Here is a 19,518-nt window from a genome sequence, read left to right as displayed (position 1 = left end):
TACAGATGGCTTGCGTTGAATTGCTCACGATTTGTGATCGTCCCAAAGATTTGCAGAAAAGTTGAAAACTAGATTGTAAATCTTTGTTATATTAATAACAAAGAAAATAAATGTCCAGACAAAACTGTCAAGAAACTTTCGATTCTTAAGCTTTGAATATTTGGTACAAACTGTTGATAAATTGTACAAGGTTTGGTTCATGGTAAGAAAAAGGCCAAAAAAAAGCCCGGTCGAGCTGTGTGCTTTGCTAGCATGTTTTTAGTTTGTTTTGTAAATGCATTTGATTAAATTAATTCTTCCACTTTTTATTTGAAAATATGTTTTTTAATCAACAAATGGAAGTTTTGTATTTAAGCATTCCAAGAGTACAGTCTACTCATGTTTCAGTGCCATTACTGAATATAATATTTTGTCAAAATGCTGTATAACAGGAGGCCGTAAATGAAATAAGATTCAGTTTACTGTAAGCTGTACAGATGCAATCTTGTTTTTCAAGCATCTTTTGCTGTATACATTATTTTGTTTCCTAAAGAACTATGGTGGAATTGTTGTTGCTTAGGAACTGCTTGGCCATTGTGCAGTTTTGACATCTCAGGGGGATAAAAAGATCTCCGTAATAAATAATCTTGCCGCATCCTTTTTGTTTGTTTTCTTTGCAGACTCATTTGGGAATTTCTACACATGCTCCAAAATGAGTGTTTGAAATAGGTTGATTTGTGAATGCGTGTTTAGTGAAAACAAAAAAATCAGCAAACGGGTGCATTTGTCATGACAAAATGAAAGTCAACATGACCCAGCCTTCGAAAGGGACTTATTTGAAGAGATTTTTGTACTTTGGAACAGTAGACTCTCGTTGTTCTAGGGTGCGTTTCACAATAGCATAAAATGCTATCTGATAGTCTGGTTCTGGTCTTTCTAATTATGTTAGTAGCATCAAGCTAGTCTTAGCAGGGAAGTTTTACTGTAAAAACAATATGTGTGGAATCACATTTCCTTCTGACCCTCTTTCGTTTTTTTTTATATATTTGCGCTTTGGCGCTTTTCTTCCTCTTTTTTTTTAACCTTCCTTCCTCTGGCTCTTGTATTCCTCTGTTGAGAAGGCCAGACACTTTTTTTTTTTATAGTTGCAAAATTACCCCAATGGAGTCTTTGGCGGCATTTCTTTTAAACACAATCAAGATATGTTGACTTGCAGTAAACATTCATTTTAGAAAGCTATGCCAGAAGATTAATATCCACATAGTTTGCTTGACGCCCGCATGGGAAATGGATTCTTACTGCAAGCATAAAGTATGCACTTCCTGTGAACCGTTAAACATAAATATTTCCCCCCAAAACAACAGCTGAGTACCACGATGCTCGTGGTACTCGTCCCTTTTTTTGTATGGCTCAAAAAATTGTAATTATAGAAAAATGATCAAGCATTTTCCCCAGCGTTGTTTGGTGCAGCCATAAGAAATAAGCTTGGTCAAAATACAAAAATCGGCTTTATCTTACTTATTTAGTTCTTATAGTTTAGGCTTGCACAAATACCACCATACAAGTGTGGCGGAAACATAAATCATGAATCAGATTACAAAATAATGCAAGCAAATCTCTTTAATCTCTGCTATAACAACAATGATATGTAACAACATGGACTGCACTTCTTAAGTATCAAATCTCATGAGACAAAAGATGTGTCAATTACAATTTGAATATTGCATGATACTACTTGTGATGCCAATTTAAATAGGATTATTTTATCCACAGCATCCATTGTTAAGAAATATTTTGTGTTTGGATGTAAACTGTTCATTCATAATTAAGGAGCAACAATTATAATTCCAGTCCAAGTGACTTCATGCTTGGCTATTTTTTTTTCACACAGCTACTCCCATTTTTTTAATTCTAGACAAAACAAAATATTGTCCAAGCCTTACAAAAGAGGATGGTGTCATCTGGACAATATGCATTAACCATATACAATTTGTGATCAATTAGAGTAGTTATATTTGGTTTATACTAAATCAAAAGAGAAGGAGCTATGCAGTAGTAGCAGCAGTAGCCTGTTGCAGAACCTGGTACAAGGAACAAGTGCTGGGGTAGAAAAAAAGTTGGCAGGGTCCATTTCCCCTCTTTTCAAACCTAATTTTGCGGTTCCTTTACATCAAGACGAGTAAATCAGGGTTTCTACAGGTGCTTGAAATAATTGAAAATGCTTTAATTTTAATGTGTTTTCAAAGATTTAATAGCACTTGAATTTTTGGTGAAGCGCCTGTAAATGCTTGAAATTGTTACCATGTTTCCAGGCAGTCTGACTCAATAGAGTATGCATTAAGTCAATTCATGTTTATTTGTATAGCTCTCAATCACAAACAGTCTCAAAGGGTCGCACGGATCAAAGACTATTGCAAACTACAGACTATTATGACACCATCCCATCATCTAAAACCTACATGAGGGCAAATAATACATATTATCAACGTAAAATATAGGTTATTCATATGCTACAGAATAGAGGTGTGTGTTAAGCTTAGATTTAAACATTTCCACTGAGGTTGCAGATCGAATCTCAGGGGGAAGAGCAATCTAAAGCAATGGTGCCCAAATGGAGAACGCTCTCGAACCTGCGGATCTCTTCTTGGCTCTTGGGATCTCTAGTAGACCTGTATTTTCAGAGCGAAGGCTCCGGACCGGAACATGGGGGGAAATTAAATCTGAAAGATATGAGGGAGCAAGTCCATACATGATTTTGTATACTACCAACAGAACCTTAAAATCACATCTTAAGCTATTAGGGAGCCAATGTAGGATAGCTAAAATCGGCGTAATGTGATCAAACTTTCTTGTCTTAGTTAAAAGCCTCGCTGCAGCATTTTGTACCAGCTGAAGCCTCTTGATTTTGGACTTCGGGAGACCGGAGAGTAGTGCATTACAGTAATCGAGACGGGAGGTAACAAACGCGTGAATTATAATCTCCGCATCCGACTGAGACAGTATAGGCCGAATTTTAGCAATGTTGCGAAGATGGAAGAAAGCGGTTCTAGTTATGTGTTAGAAAGGACAGATCTGGGTCAAATATGACACCTACATTTTTAACTGAGTCACTCTGTCACTCATTTGTCAATGTTCACAGCAGTTTTAGAGAATAAGTCACGGCATTTAGATGGACCAATAACTAACATTTCAGTCTTTTCAGAGTAAAGACGCAATAAATTGAGTGACATCCACTCTTTTATCTCAGTGAGGCAGGCCTCCAAATTTCCACAATTTAGTGTGGCAGATTCCTCCAACGGAAGATATAGTTGAGTGTCATCTGCGTAGCAGTGGAAACTGATATTATACTTGGGAATAATATCACCAAATGGAAGCATGTAAATGCTAAAAGAAGGGGGCCAAGCACTGAACCCTGCGGAACAACACAGGTAAAACTAAGGGCTCAGATGTCATTTCGCCATATTTAACACAGTGCGTCCTATCTGAGAGGTAGGATCTGAACCATGAGAGGATGGCTCCTGAGGGACCACTCCATTTTTCCAACCGTTCTAGTAAGATATTATGGTCCACATTACAGTAATCGAGACGGGAGGTAACAAAAGCGTTAATCATAATCTCTGCATCCGACTGAGACGGCATAGGGCGAATTTTAGCAATGTTGCGAAGATGGAAAAAAGCTGTTCTTGTAATATTCTTAACGTTTGTTTAAAAGGACAGATTTTTTGACTGAGTCAATCTGGGTAATATTACATTTGTCAATGTTCAGAGCAGTTTTTGAGAACAAGTCTCAGCATTTAGATCATGGGTGTCAAACTTGTTTTACCAGGGGGCCACAAATGCTATAAAAAAAATCTCACGGGGGCCGGACAAGTAAGTTTAAGAGAAAGAGAGAGGGAGAAAAAGAGAGAGAAAGAGAGGGAGGGAAAGAGAGAGCGATAAACAGATAGGGAGAACAAGGGAGACAGAGTAACAGTGAGAGAAAAAGAGAGAGCAGAAGAGAGATATGAATGGAGAAGGGGGAATGAATAAAGAGAAAAAGAAATTAAAAAAAGAGAAACGACAGAAAGTAAAAGAGTCGGCAGGAGAAAAAGAGACAAAGTGAGGTGAGAGAGAGAGAGAGAGAGATAAAAAAAGGAAAAGAAAGAGGGTGAGAAAGAAAGAGAAAAATAGAAAGAAAGAGAATTAAAGTGTAAATTAGAGAGAGAAAATAGAAAGAGTTAGAGAAATAGAGAAAATGAGGGAGAAATAAATAAAAAAGAAGTGAGTCAGAGAGAAATGGAAAAATACTACCACAATTGTTTTGCAAGTGTTAACTGGCTTTGGTGACATCCGGTGGAAATATTCAAAACTACAGCTCGTTTTCTTCTTGCGCTTCTCTCACTCTTGTCTTGTGGGCTTGATTTCAAGCGTTGGTGGGCCTGATCTAGCCCGCGGGCCGCCTGTTTGACACCTGTGATTTAGACGGACCAATAACTAACATGTCAGTCTTTTCAGAGTTAAGGCGCAAGAAGTTGAGGGACATCCATTCTTTTATCTCAGTGAGGCAGGCCTCCAAATTTCCACAGTTTAGTGTGGCAGATTCCTCCATCGGAAGATTTAGTTGAGTGTCATCTGCGTAGCAATGAAAACTGATATACTTGCGAATAATTTCACCCAATGGAAGCATGTAAATGTTAAAAAGAAGGGGGCCAAGTACTGAACCCTGCGGAACACCACAGGTAACACTAAAGGGCTCAGATGTCATTTCACCATATTTAACACAGTGCGTTCTATCTGAGAGGTAAGATCTGCTTCAAAATGACACTGACACGCCTGCCCTGGTGGCTTCACTTTGCCTTTGCATTTATTCTTTCCCTGTGAGTAATGGCAGCTGGCATTTGTTTGTCATCGCCCCCAAGAGGACACGTGAAGAGTCTCAGATGCCGGGTACTGAAGAAATTGGAAAATTGCTTTTGAAAGTGGTTGAATAGTGCTCGAATTTGGCCGTAGAAAAGGTGTATCAACCCTGGTAGATAAATTGCTCAAGTTTGGCATCTTAATGTTCATAGGTTTAAGATTGTCTGTACTGTATTTAACAGTCAAACCTAAAAAAAGGATTACACACAAATGGGACTTTAACTTGAAAGTCTCAAGCAGACAAAAGTGTTTTACATCAACTTACGTTCCAGACACGTGGCAATATAAATGAATGTTAAATATTTGGATATGTGTGTCCATCCTACAGGCCTACAACATCCACGTCAATGGCGTTCTGCACTGTCGGGTGCGCTACAGTCAACTCCTTGGTCTCCACGAGCAGGTTAGATACAATTGTTTTTTTTTCAATACTTTTTTTTTTGCAATTTACAATTTTTCTTTGTGTGCCGTTTTAATTTTGATTCAGTGTATTGATCATCTACGAGGTGGGCTCAATGTATTTTACAATTGTATCTGGAAGAGTAGTCAACAACCAATACCCATGAGAAGATTAATGTATCCTATAATGGATTGTGCTAGTAGCAGCATCCTACTAGATGGATGTACATAGATGGTTTCGATTGTAGTAATTTAGTAGCATAAACTTTGTTCTAAACATTTTTTATGTGACTATATTATATATTTTAGCTGAGTACCCCGAACACACCATAAGTGTTTTTATTGGTTAATATTATATTACCGTATTTTCCGCACTATAAGGCGCACCTAAAAGTCTTAATTTTTTTCAAAAGCTGACCGTGCGCCTTATAACACAGTGCGCCTTATATATGGCTCAATATTAAATTCGCAAGGTCTCGCAACTTACCGGTACTCAACAGCCGCCGACTAGCTTCTCCCCCGAGCGCGAAGTCGTCCGCGGTGTATGCTGGGATTTATATACCGGCGTTTCATTGGCTAACCAATGTGTCAATTATCATTTGAATCGATCACTATTGGCTGAAGTTATTCGGAGCCTCGGATTGGCTAGATGCCCAAAACAAACCCTCCAATCGGCCGAGTTTAACAATGGCGTAGCAAATCCGCGGTGTATGCTGGGATTTATGTACCGGCGTTTCATTGGCTAACCAATGTGTCAATCATAATTTGAATCGATCACTATTGGCTGAAGTTATTCGGAGCCAAAACAAACCCTCCAATCGGCCGAGTTTAACAATGGCGTAGCAAGTCCGCGGTGTATGCTGGGATTTATATACCGGCGTTTCATTGGCTAACCAATGTGTCAATCATCATTTGAATCGATCACTATTGGCTGAAGTTATTCGGAGCCTCGGATTGGATAGATGGCCAAACCAAACCCTGCAATTGGCCGAAAAAGATGTGTCAATCATCAGTTAAATCGATCGCTATTGGCTGAAATTATTCAGAGCCTCCAATAGGCTAGATGACCAAAACAAATCTTGCAATTGGCCGAGTTTAGCAATGGCGTAGCAAGCTTAGCAAGCTTGCTAAAGTACACCATAAAGAAACATGTTTTATTAGTCTGTATCTGCAAATAATTTACTCTCCTGGATTTACTTCACTCACGGTTGTAAGAAGACCATGATTGCGTATCATTATTGAACGTGAGAACTTAGGTGAGTTATGCGGCTTTATATTTTCCCGGTATCTTGTTTTAGAATGATCTTGATGTTGCTGTGATGAGTTGAGTGAATTAAACTCAATTCCAAGTGTTTATTGTCATATGCACAGTAAAGATGCGAGCGAAAAAGAAAATAGAAACTTAGAAATGTTTGGGGTTTCTTGAATCCCAAGACTTTAACCTTCCGAATGATTTTTGAAACGACGCGTTTGAGTGACATCGTACGGACACCGCATCCGCACGTGTCTACGACACGTATTTGCTTCTTTGCAAGCTTTGGGAATGTTAAGGGGGTAATCAGTTGGACTGAATCATCTGACTGTTTTGTCGACGTTCCCATTGTAGCGCCTTATAATCCGGTGCGCCTTATCTATGGAAGATATAGGACCAAAAACTATTTTTTGGGGGTGCGCCCTATAACCCGGTGCGCCCTATAGTGCGGAAAATACGGTATTTCCTTTTTTTTTTCTTCACATTTGAGGTTGTCTTTTGTAGTAAGACATATTGAACCAATGCTGAAAATAAGCAAAATTGTCGGACCTGGTCGATGACTATAACTTATAACTGTTATTTTTCTTGTCAGTGAAAAATGGCCGTAGAAAAATGTGGGTTTTTTTGTATGTTAGTTACAATTAAGAAAAACATTGGCACCTCCTATACAAGATAATTGTTTCTATTTTACTAAAAACAGAAAATGTTATAAATGAGCAAAGTTGTATACCTAAAGGGGAGAGATTGCATTTCTAATAGTAAAAAGGTGTTTGTAAATGTTTGTTTTAAAGGATAATTATAGCTTTTTTAGTGTAACATTTGCTGTGGGAATTTCAATTTTCTTGAAATAAAGACATTTTTACAGTATTAAGTAATATCTCTTGTCCCTTTGTTTGTGATTGGTTAAAAGTGCCGGGATTTTTTTGTCTTGGCAGCTGTATTTTTACACGTACAGTGTTTGTTTTTTTATTTTTAAGACAAAAAGCAGATGTCATGATGTCATTTTTTTTTCCAGCGTGGGAGTAAAAACCCTGAATTTGGTATTTTGACCGTGAAGTCAGTATTGGCTGTCTGACTCTTGTGTCTCTGTCCTTGTGTACATGTCATCTTTTTTGACAGTTGCTTAGCAACAGGGCATGGAGGAGGATCCATGCACTCGTCTGCAGTGCACTGATCAGGCCACGGCTTCCAGTAGGGCAAACACTTAAAAATAATAACAAAGAAAGGCAGCGTTGATCACTTTCAACTTTGCTCCACTTTCTGAAGATGCTTCTGAATGTGTTTGGAATATTCGGACACCAAAAGCACTGTTGAGACATTATAACTTACTTTAGTCACCCTGTGAGTGATTTTGGGATGCAACTCAAACACGATGAATAATGCAACACATGGGACTTAAAGATCAAAAACTCATTCAATACTATTCAACGCTATATACGTCAAAGTTGTACTGTAATCCGGTTGAATTCCAAAAAGGTCACACAGTAGTCAAAACCCATAAAATGAATGGTAAATAAATGGTAACTGGTCTGCATTTATATAGCGCTTTTCAAGTCAATGAAGACCTCCCAAAGCGCTTTACAATGTGCTTCATTTACCCATTCACACACACACTCACACACCAATAGCGGATATGCAGCCATGCAAGGCACCTAATTGCTTATTGGGGGCATTAGGGATTCAGTGTCTTGCCCTAGGACACTTCGACATGCAACACAAAGTAGAAACGTTTATTTATTTATTATTAAATACTTAATTATACGTCGAAACCAATGAAGAAACACAATTTACAGGCTCAAGCAATTGTTTAATGAATAAAAATGAATACATGTACGGTACTTAATAAACCTTTTTTTCTTTACAAATTTTTTCTTTGTCAAATTACAATTCAAGACATACTCTTGCTGCTATATTGCACTCTTAATTCAAGACACGAGCCACTTCACATAAAATTTTGTCGCCATCTTCTGGACCTTATTAGAAAACAATAATGTGGCGTGAAAAAAGAAATTCAAACAACAAATTAAAATGTTGTACTTTATAATGTTTTTACAAATACCTTCTGTACTGTCAAATTATAATTTTTCTAAATAATATTGCTTACTATACTGCACATATGAGTGGTTCACCGACTTGAGCACTTGCACAGAAAAAAACACTTTCTCTAGTATCCTAATTTAGGCAAAAATCTCAGGTTGGCACTTTAGCCCAAACATGTGAGTTATGCACCAATGATACTAGTGTGACTATACATCATCATTATACTTTTTCCTTTTTTTGGCAGGCAATCTTAAAAATGAAAGATTAATTCTAAATGTTCTAAAACTATTAACTTTACCACAGATGTTATTTTGTCGCTATTATGTGGACATTGAGGAAAACTGCTTTTATCTTCCTTTAGTGTTTGGAGAAGTCCAACTTTGTTGGCGATAGAAATCATGTTTCCCTGTCTTTTGGGCCCGGCCACAGTCAGTTCAAAACAAATTGTTGACATGATGGTTTTTAGAGAAACAGTAATTTAAAAAAGATTTGCGCGTACGTTCATCAAGCTGTTTTATGTATATGCACAGCTTAGACTGCAATGTTTTTGATACACGGGCAGAAAAAGGGAAGGGCGACTGTGTAGCCAGTCAGAATTCAGAACACAATGCACGATGAAAATAACCGAAGTAGTGAAACCGCGATAAGTAAACTTCAATACAGCAAGAGATTATTATAATCCAAAACCAAAAGTAAAGTTCTTGTTGCCTTCTCAACCGATGGACAAATGAATGCCCATCTGTGTTACAGTTGGGTTGAATCCGGGACATGCTTGCATTCACTGATTAATTTCACCACCGAAGGGGTAATCCCATCAAACTTCAAGGACTGCTTTGTGCATCCACAGATAAAGAAGGAATATGGCAGCAATGTGGTGCCTTCCTTTCCCCCAAAGAAGATCTTCACACTCACTCTTGCTGAAGTGGAGCAGAGGCGAGAGCAGCTGGAAAAGTACATGCAGGCTGGTAAGTTGTTTAGCATCCACCACTATTCAGGAACATATGTATATTATATAGTTGCAATTTCAGACTCTTTGCAACAGCAACGTTGGTCATCCAAATAAATCTTTGTCCAAGTGTGAGGTGAGAAGTAGTTATTTTACTAGTCTGGAACTGAAAGTTAGCTTTCTCTGTTTTATGTGTTCTATTGGGAAAAAACAAAAAGGAATAAATAAAAAAACAGCTTCTTCTGCCACCTATATAAGGGTCACATCATAAAATTAAATGCATGTCTGTCATCCTTTGGTGTTGCCTTTTAGGAATATTTTAACCAATCAAAACTTCTTTCGATGGTTAGTTTTGACATGTTTATGGATCCTTTCAAGGAATTCACTATGAAGATTGTTTTGGCACCGGAGTTTTAAACTCAATTTACTTGGGGGCCTGCCAAAATTCGGGTCTGGGTGAGATTGTTCCAAATGGGCTTTTCCACAAGAAAAGCTCTGATAAAAACATTCCACTGTTCTCAAATATATTAAAAAGTTTTCAACTCAAAATCTTTAATTATAAAAACATTAAAAATTTAAAGAATCGCTGTCGGTAACAAATGAATCTGTAATTCACGTGGGCTGCACTTGCATTGATCTTTTCATATTAAGATGGGGGCCTCAAACTATCCTCCCGAGGGCAGCAATTAGACCCCAAAATGCGAGTTAAAGACCCCTGGTTTGGCATGTCCAAGAGTTGCCGTTTTGCTGTCAACCTAAAAGATTTAATGAGGTAGTGCCATTTTTAAGGGTTCAGTGATTTCTTTTTTTTTTTTTTTTTTTTCGTTATAGCTATGCTCACAAAAATGGTACAATTCTATAGGGTAAGAAATAGGATTTTACTTTACCTCATAACACCTGACAGGCTAGCCGACACACTCAGTGACAATTCGCAAAGAGCTCGAGCGGACTTGATCATGGGGCCGGAAAAAAATACTGCATTGGACGAGACGGAGGATATGAAAAAAAAATTCACTGGAGTTTTTAACAGAGGAAGTAAATGACATTAAAAACAAACAAGACATAATACCTGATCTTTTGACTGAGGTGTTGGAGCTGAGGATGTGTGTTGTGGAGATGGACAAGAAAATTGCTGTATTAGAAAGAAAAGTTGAAGACCTTGACCAATACTCAAGAATCAATTATGTCATTGTGATCGGGCTGAAAATCAAACCCCACTCGTATGCAAGGGCAAAGAGGATGCTAACTCTGCGGAAGAACAAGTGGTGGTGTTCCTAACATCTACAAACATAAAACTAAACATGCACACTATTGGAGCTTCTCACCCTCTCCCAATGAGACTGAATAATATCCCAGCTGTAATCCTGAGATTTACCAACTGGAAAAACAAGGTTGGGAAGAAAACTCAAAGGTGCTAATGCATATCTAAATGTTCACTTAATAAAGCAAAAAGCTGACATAGCTAAAATAGCTAGACTCTTAAGGAGACAAAATAAAATACAGAGCACAAGGGTTGTGAACTGTAAAAAATATATCAGACTCAAATTACCCCCTGCACTAGACTGACTGAGAATAACTTTATAAATATTAATAAAAATGTAAGTGATGCAATTGGTGTGCAGTAACAAGGCAGTGAGGATAAACTCATGTAAAGACTTCTAACCTAAATACATTTATGACAGACTCCTTCAAAATATATTAGACCAAGAGTTATCGGCACGGAGATGTATGGAAAACACTGTCTGTAATAATTTAGAACTGGATGATCACTTTGACCCTGGCAACCAGTTAATTTAATCTATCTTAAGTATTCTGTAGTGCAGTGGTTGGCACATTCGCCTGATACACGAAAGGTTCCCAGGTATAAATATGTTGGCCTGGAGAGGGGTGGGCGTACAGTAAATGGTACCTCAAACAACAGTCGTGGTTAAAGGATCTAACCAACCATTATATTTAAAATGAATAAAATAGTTATATGGCTGGGATGGGCTCCAGCCCCCCCGCGACCCTAATGAGGATAAGCGGTACGGCTGATGAGATGAGATGAGATGAGAAAATAGTTATATTAAACCCGAAGGGAAATTCTCAATGATTGACCTCAACAGTAGAAGTATGTATGCAAATCTTGAAGCAATTACAAAAAACTGCAGTTTGTGAACCTATTTACTGTTATTGACGTTTTTAAAAACCTAGTTCAATGGGGAAAAGGAAGTCCATTTTGAATTAAATGACTATAATTTGAACTATTTAAATAAATCAAACAAAACAGGTGGAAGCATTGCTATATACGTGCAGAGATGGAGATTTAAAATAATAGAAAACATGTCATTGGTAATCAATGATTTACTGAATGCCTACATTAGAAATTATAAACGAAAAAGGAGAAATATTATAGCCAGTTGTGTATACAGATCACCGGGCACAAGTCTAGAAACTTTCACAAATTGGGCTCGAAAAACATATTCAGCAATAAGCAACAAAAAAATCGATTAATCTGTGGAGATTTCAACATTGACCTGATGAATCCAAACAACCATAAAACCACTGATGCCTACATTACCAGAATGTACAGCATAAGTTTATACCAAACTATATCAAGATCTAGTAGAATTACTTCACATAATGCAATACTTATTGTCAATTTATTTACAAATAATATTAACTTAAGGGTTTATACCATGCTTACAAGAAGAAAAACCGTTTATATAGAAAAACTGAGTCCCAAAAAAGCCCAATCCTGATATAAAACGTATAACATCAAATTTACAGGCATATTAAGAGCAAGTAGGAAGTTATCATATACTCATTTATTATATAAAAAAATATTAAATACTGTAATAAAGAAAGAAATGCATATTCAAATTATTTCATTGACAAGAACAGTGACAATTATAATTTGAAATCAAATCGTGGCTAAATTTCAATGTATTATTTTTTTTTTTTTTGTAAATTTTGGACCTGTACTAGTTGCAAATATCTTTGAGTGGGGTAGTAGACGTTCCGAGTCACTGATAAAAATACATTCCAAGACCATGTTTTTGTGTGAACTGACTGAATGAGAGATAAAGGACATGGTAAACTGTAAGAATAAAATGATTGTTTTGACATAGATATGTTATCTATCATTTCTAACAAGGACATTTTCACATAAAATGAAAATAGCAAAAGTTAAACCGATATACATAAATGAAAAAAACAACAACACATTTTTACAAACTACAGACGGATATCTCTGCTTCCTCAGTTATTTAAAATATTAGAGAAACTTTGTAATAATAGAATAGACAAATTTATAGATAAGCATAAATTAATTATCGAAAGTCAATATGGTTTTAGGGCAAACAGATCAACAACAATAGCCATTATTAATGCATAGAAAACAAGAAATATATAGCTGAGATATTGACTTAAAAATATTTCAGATCATTAATTAGGGCTGCACGGTTTTGGGAAAAAAAACTACTGTAAAATTCGGACTTTTGGGTGCATCCGATTATAAGCCGCACCCAGTAAATGGTCTGCATTTATATAGCGCTTTTCAAGTCAATGAAGATTTCCCAAAGCGCTTTACAATACATTTTTATCTCGTGTTTATTGTATTTAAGCTCATCCTTTTCTTTTATAAGGGACAAAGACATTTTAAAAGTGTTATCATTTTTGGGGGTGCTCGAGCATAGTGATATTGATTCCCATAGATTTTGGTTAATTTAATTATACTATTCAAAAAAACTGGACCGATATGGTATCAAGGGAATGGCTTTAATATGGATTCAAGGATAATTGACTGGGAGTAAAAATACGTGAAAATGGGAAAGTTGACATTTTTTGTAAAATACCAGAGTTCGGCCTGGGTCCGAAGCAATTCAATTGATATGCTTAATGTTAATTAAAATTTGTCATATTTGAAGATGACACTAACATTTTCAATTCCAATTATAACTATATTAATTCAGTAACAAATATTAATAAGTGATTAACCTAAAAATATTCATGGATAAAAAAAAAAAATATCTTTAGATTTAAATAAAACTTAAGTGATATTCTTCTGAAATCACAAAGCAATCTAGACTTGGCGATGAAAATGGATGGCGTTGCCATAGACTCAGAAATTACAATAGACTGTAAATGAAACTGAAAAACACACATCAGACACATACAAACTAAGGTATTTAAGGTCATTATCAATTATTGATAGAACTACTATACTATACTGGTATTTCCTATGAAGTTTGCGGGCCGGGTAAAATCAATTTCACATGGCAGTAAACCCAAAAAATGATCTCAAGAAGCTTTGCCTACAAAGACACAGTAAAACCAGATATTTTGTCGTCTGAGAGTCAAACTGAAAAGTTGCCTTTAAGAAACATTAGTTTCCCTTGCAATTTTAATCCCATTCATGTTTTAGGTAAACAATAAATCCCTGGTCTGCTTTTCACATCACGCTCCAGCGCACAAACGTGGACTTTCTTTTACAGTTGTTAAGCATATTACCCTAAAGCTGAACCTTGTGCGTATACAAACAAGTTTGCAGAACTGGTGGCGACGCCAAAGCAGGTCTGTTTTAATCCTCTCACCCACCGGCGCAGAACAAGGAAGCGTTGTTAGAGCCTAAGTTTGCTCAAAGTCCGCAAGTCAACGCCGTTTTTGGTGGAAAAGTTTTCTCTGTTGTATAATTGCTCCTATGAAGGGGAAAAAAAACAAATCTCTGCATCATCAGATGAAAAGTAATCTAATTTGCACTCTTACTTTCATCATAGTACAAAATAACACAACACACAGGGAGGGTGATGACCATCTGTAATCATTTATATTTAGTTAAACGTTCCAATAAAAGCGATCTTTGTTGAAATGCCGGCTTTTTTGAGTCATTGTTGCGTTTCCTCTTTCTGACAGTGCGCCAGGATCCGCTGCTTGGATCCAGTGAGCTGTTCAACAGCTTCCTAAGAAAAGCACAGCAGGTTGGTGCCTTGTTTATCACCTGACAGCAGCGCATGCGTCATCTACACCTTTTGCAAACGAAGGCCTCTCAAGCATACTAATTAATACCTTCTCACTTGGCAAACAGATGCTCAATGTTCATTGCTTGCGCCACCAGTCAAGTACAACGGGAGATTGTTCTGCTTACCAATCATGTTTTATAATCTGCTGCTCACAATACAGAAATCTCTTATTTTTCGCAGATAATGGGGACCAGAACCACCCGCGAAATGTGAAAATCTGCAATGTAGCATCACACCTTAATAAAAAGCCCCCAATAGGTTAAACTGACCTCAAGATCAGTATTGGTCAATCAGATTTCGATCAGTTATCATACCACATTTACAAAGGACCTTGTAAATACGAGTAGCTGCAACAAAGTAACAATTATAGATCTACAAATAATTCAACACATAATTGCAGTTGAATGAATGGTTTTATTGTCCTTATACAAAAGTAAAACAAAATTGGAGGGCTTCGCGGAGTGTAAGAAAGTAATCGAGAGAGTTGCCAGCTTGCTGGGCGCTTGAATCGGGTGTCCTCAAATTAAGCGAAATCTGCGCGATCATTAAAATAAAACCATCCTAAATGTTTCCCACCATTTGTAGCCCGACCATTTTACAGCTAGTAGACCTGGCAGGATACAGGGTCTGCAGGGGTGGCTAAGATTTGTTAGCCTCGACGTTAGCAGTAGGCCAGACCAGCAGCACCGCTCTTGCCTTCTCACCGACGCCACCCTAGTAATTTCTGGAACCAGATAATAATCCATGGAGCACCCGCTGGTGATCACCATTTCGTTGCGCTTTTTGGACTTTTCTCAGAATCCGTTTTAATTTATTTTTTATTTTTTAATGGAACAAGCCGCTAAAAGCTGTCAGTCGCTATGTTTCCCAGTTTGTTTAGAGACACAGCTGCCCGTTGTTTTACTGACAGCACACACCAGCCTATAACAGTCTTGCACACAGTCACACCTACCCAACATAGACCCCCCTCCCTAACCTGTCCTTGGTGTCAGAACACAATGCACGATGCAATGACATCAATGGCAATAAAGACAAAATCAATTCAAAATCTGCAAAGGAGTGAACCAGCATTAACCGAAGCAGGAAGTAGCGAAGGGTCTCTGTATATCAATGATGCTGAATATAATTTTATTGATTGAAATTACATGCTGTCTGCCATAACAGATATTTATTTCTCATCAGTGATAAATTTAAATTTAAACCCTCAAAATAATAAGAAAATACATCAATGGATTTTATTTTTTTGACATATTTTTTCTTGTTTTCCTTTTTGAAACATCACATCACAAAATGAGCCTGAATAGAAAAAGAAGATGACTGGTTGAAGCAAAAGGCTTATACATGACCCGTCCCCAAAAGGACTTTGGACGCTTCTTCTAACAATCATATGAAAAAATTACCATGTCTTGCATCATTATAAAGTGTGAAAAGTTCTTTCTCTTTAGACTCCGAAAGAAGAATGAACTTGAACTTGCAAGGAGAACAGGGGAGCCCAAACCTCTGATAAGAAATTCCAACTTGTCCTAAAGGCCCTCCCCTAAACTCTTCTTTTTAAGAAATCTCAGTAGTTGCAAAAGTGAGTCTGCCTTAAAGGATGTGGATATCAAAGAACAGCTCCATGATTGGCCAAAAGTGACAATGATGTGAACAGTTCAAAATATTGAACTGGCATCCTATGCAGTTTCATTTGCAGGTGTCTAATATTAAAAACAAAAATAATAATCGATAATAAACTTATAAATTAGGAAATATAACTGGTTAGAAAAGGGTACTACTTGACTAGTGTTTACCATTTGATTGTTTTCCATTTACAGTATTAGTGATCTTCATACACTTATATGTTAAATTAGGGTTTGCTTTTGTGCTATTACACTTTCCATTCATTCTCCCATTGCTGTCATATATTTTTGTTTAATCAAGCAGATCCATTTTTAGTGCTTCAGAACTTAAAAAAAAACAATTTTGGCTCAATGTAATTTCCATTTGTTTGCTGTATGACAGTCAAGTAGTTAGTTCTTAATGCTGTGTCAACATATTTTACGTTGTTATCTTTTACATCAATTGCTAACCTGTCGGACCCTATTATGGCCCTCACAGGAGACTCAGCAGATTCCGACAGAGGAAGTCCCTCTGGACGTCTGCTTGTCCGATGGTCAGAAGGTGACGGTCAACATTCTGAGCTCTGATCAGACCGAGGACGTGCTGGATGTAAGTGAGCTGTTTTTCTGTTGTTGGTTTTTCTCTCAGGTCAAGAGTGTTCCCTGAATTGTTTGAGAATTTGTTTTTTATTCCTGAAGGTCGTTGCAACCAAACTGGACCTCCCTGAAGACCTCGTGGCCTACTTTAGTCTCTTCCTTGTGCATGAAGGAGAAGAGGGAGGACTTACATGTATGTTACCTAACACCCAACAACACTCGCTTGCGCAATCAGCGCCCTACTCAGGACTTTCCTTTTCATCATTGATGATAAGATTGCATGCTGCTTATCGTGGCAAATGTTCTGCACTAGATGTTCTTAGAGATTGTCTTTTTATCAGGAACACATATATTATGTTACTTTCACACACAATTAATTGTGTTAAGTACATTATCATTACTTCAGCATGAAATAATGCTAAATTGGATTATTTCTTAATGTTCTAATTGCATAACCCCAACGAATCCGGCTATTTTTTTTTGCTTGTTGTCGTTGCCAGTTTTGGTTCTGCTAAATAACATAAAAATGTGCACTTCTAATAGACTTGGCCCAAAAATAACCCAAACAAAAATGTGCCAAACCTCTACCTGGATCCACGTGTCTAAATGAAACGACCCCAATTTTTTTTTCTGGGAAAAAACAGATTTTGGGGTGTTGTTAAAAACAAAATTACTATTTTGTTTTGTTATTTAAAATAAATTGGACAAATTTTGCGGGTAGTTATTTGTGTGATTAGGGTCAAATTACCCTAATCATCGGATAAATCCCTGATTGACCCAAATTGGGTTATTTTTTAACTAATGGCTATTTAACTATTCTGGTAGAATGAAGCGGTGAAATGATTGGTTGTTTAAGTGTTGGATCATGCAAATAGCTCGGTCAGTTCCTTTTGGGTTATCGTTGACCCAATGTTTTTTTTTTCCTCTCCAATCATGTTCACTATTGGGGCGGGCCTGTTACATTTGCATTGGCTATAATTTTAAATCAATACAAGTTATTTTAAATATAGTGGAAGCTAGAACTCTTGTTAGTGATGGGTATGAGTGGAGAGGTGTTGTGAAAGGATAGTGGAATGTTTGGACGCGTTCTAAGGGATTGGCAGGGCACCCGTATGATGCGGCAGGGGTTAACCAGTGAAGGCTGTCCGGCCCTGCTGTTGAACAGAAGAGTGTGTTGTGTCACTTTGACCCGGGTGACATGCCCGCTTTCTTGTGTCCCGTTTCATCTGGAGGGACGAAAGCATGACCAACTTGGGTGCCGAGGTGCTTAACTTGTTTGGGCGTTTCGGTTGGCCACAGTCAAGTTTTTTGTGTTTTTCCCTTTTTTATTTCTTTGTTTTTGTGTATGTGTTTGTCTTGCTGTCGGTCACCCCTCTCGAGGGAAATGACCAGGGTAGATAGATATCGCTCAACATTTAGGTTGCCAACCCCTGCGCTGTGCTAATTCGCAGCTAAATTCATAAAAGTTAGGTGTAACCAAAACAGAGAAAATAAGATAAGATATTAGATAGACAAGGTCCTTTGTAAATGTGGTATGATAACCGATTGAAATCTGATTGAAGTTTCAGTTGAGTTTGTGGGGGTTATTTTGTAGCCTGTTCCTTTTACCTAACCTTTTGGATTACACTCAAATGTACGACTGATACATTCTGATGGCCCCTTTTGGACCCAATTTAGGTTTATTTTCAAATGCCCAGCCTCCAAACCTCATCGGTGTGTTCTTACCATTTTATTGCAGTTGTCCGCAAGCTTCAAGAGTTTGAGCTTCCTTACGTGTCGATCACCAGCTTACACAGCCCAGAATTTCACATCCTCTTACGGAAAAGGTAATATCCATTTGGATTCCATGTGTGCAGTGTCTCTAAGAAGGTTTAACAGCTTCAAATTTCAGCCTTAAAATTATTTTTGGGGGGGTCGTAATCTTATGGCATCTTGATGCCACAGAACTATGAACAAACGGTAAACGGAATGCATTTATATAGCGCTTTTTAAGTCACTGAACACCTCCCAAAGCGCTTTACAATGTATTTCATAATTACCCATTCACACACACACACACCGATAGTAGAGGCAGCCATGCAAGGCACCTGTTCATAGGAGCCATTGGTGGTTCTGTGTCTTACCCTGTTAAAGTTAACTTTAACAGTTGGAGTTAACTTTTCAATAGTCGTTAAATTATCTTTTGTTTTCCTTCAAATGGTGTCTTCACAGCTGAGAAGCTCCAACTATCGACTCTCACTTTTGCCTCGAGGCAATTTAAGTCCTCCTGACCTACTTTCCCTACATGTGGGACAGCCAGGGAAGATGGAATTTGAAACCCACAAAAATTTGGATGTTGAACGGCTAACAGACCCCCCAGTGTGCAAGAGCCAAAGAAAACAACAGGAATAGGAAGTGTGCTGGAGAAATGCGTGCTTGCTGAAATTGAAAGACAGTCTTGTTTGAGTAAAGTGTTTATTGGATATGTTTCTCTATAGTTATTGGGACATGGTGTATGACAGTGATGTCATGGATAACAGAGTTGGACTCAACTTGCTCTATTCCCAGGTAAAAAAAATATTTTTTTTTTAAATGTATTGTTTTGATCATTTTTAATGAATGCAAATGACTTGTTTCTCGTGTCGATTTAGACTGTGTCTGACATCGAGCGAGGCTGGATACTCGTCAACAAAGATCAGCATAGGCAGCTAAAGTCCCTGCAGGAGAAAGGTTCCAAGAAAGAAGTATGATCAACACAAATCTCTGATTTAAACGTAGATTCCAATAGACCCCTTTCCGTGTTTGTAAACAAGTGTGACGTAGCCAAGCTTC

At 37.5% G+C, this 19,518-nt stretch overlaps 1 protein-coding gene across 1 annotated transcript in view; it reads left to right on the top strand.

Annotated features, from left to right (window-relative positions):
* The window catches only part of snx17 (sorting nexin 17), a 35,225-nt gene that overhangs the window by 2,813 nt on the left and 12,894 nt on the right, over positions 1-19,518 (top strand). Inside the window, exons 2-9 of the mRNA XM_088324622.1 lie at positions 5,204-5,278; positions 9,414-9,531; positions 14,406-14,470; positions 16,610-16,720; positions 16,810-16,900; positions 18,446-18,533; positions 19,185-19,254; positions 19,338-19,430. Coding sequence (XP_088180748.1) covers positions 5,204-5,278; positions 9,414-9,531; positions 14,406-14,470; positions 16,610-16,720; positions 16,810-16,900; positions 18,446-18,533; positions 19,185-19,254; positions 19,338-19,430 — 711 coding nt within the window. The remainder of the gene's footprint in view (positions 1-5,203; positions 5,279-9,413; positions 9,532-14,405; positions 14,471-16,609; positions 16,721-16,809; positions 16,901-18,445; positions 18,534-19,184; positions 19,255-19,337; positions 19,431-19,518) is intronic.

This window comes from Urocampus carinirostris, chromosome 20, assembly GCF_059441175.1.
Source record: "Urocampus carinirostris isolate Australia breed hairy pipefish chromosome 20, RoL_Ucar_1.0, whole genome shotgun sequence".
NCBI lineage: Eukaryota > Metazoa > Chordata > Actinopteri > Syngnathiformes > Syngnathidae > Urocampus > Urocampus carinirostris.
Note: the sequence above shows the minus strand (reverse complement) of the source record. Positions and strands in the feature narration are given on the sequence as shown.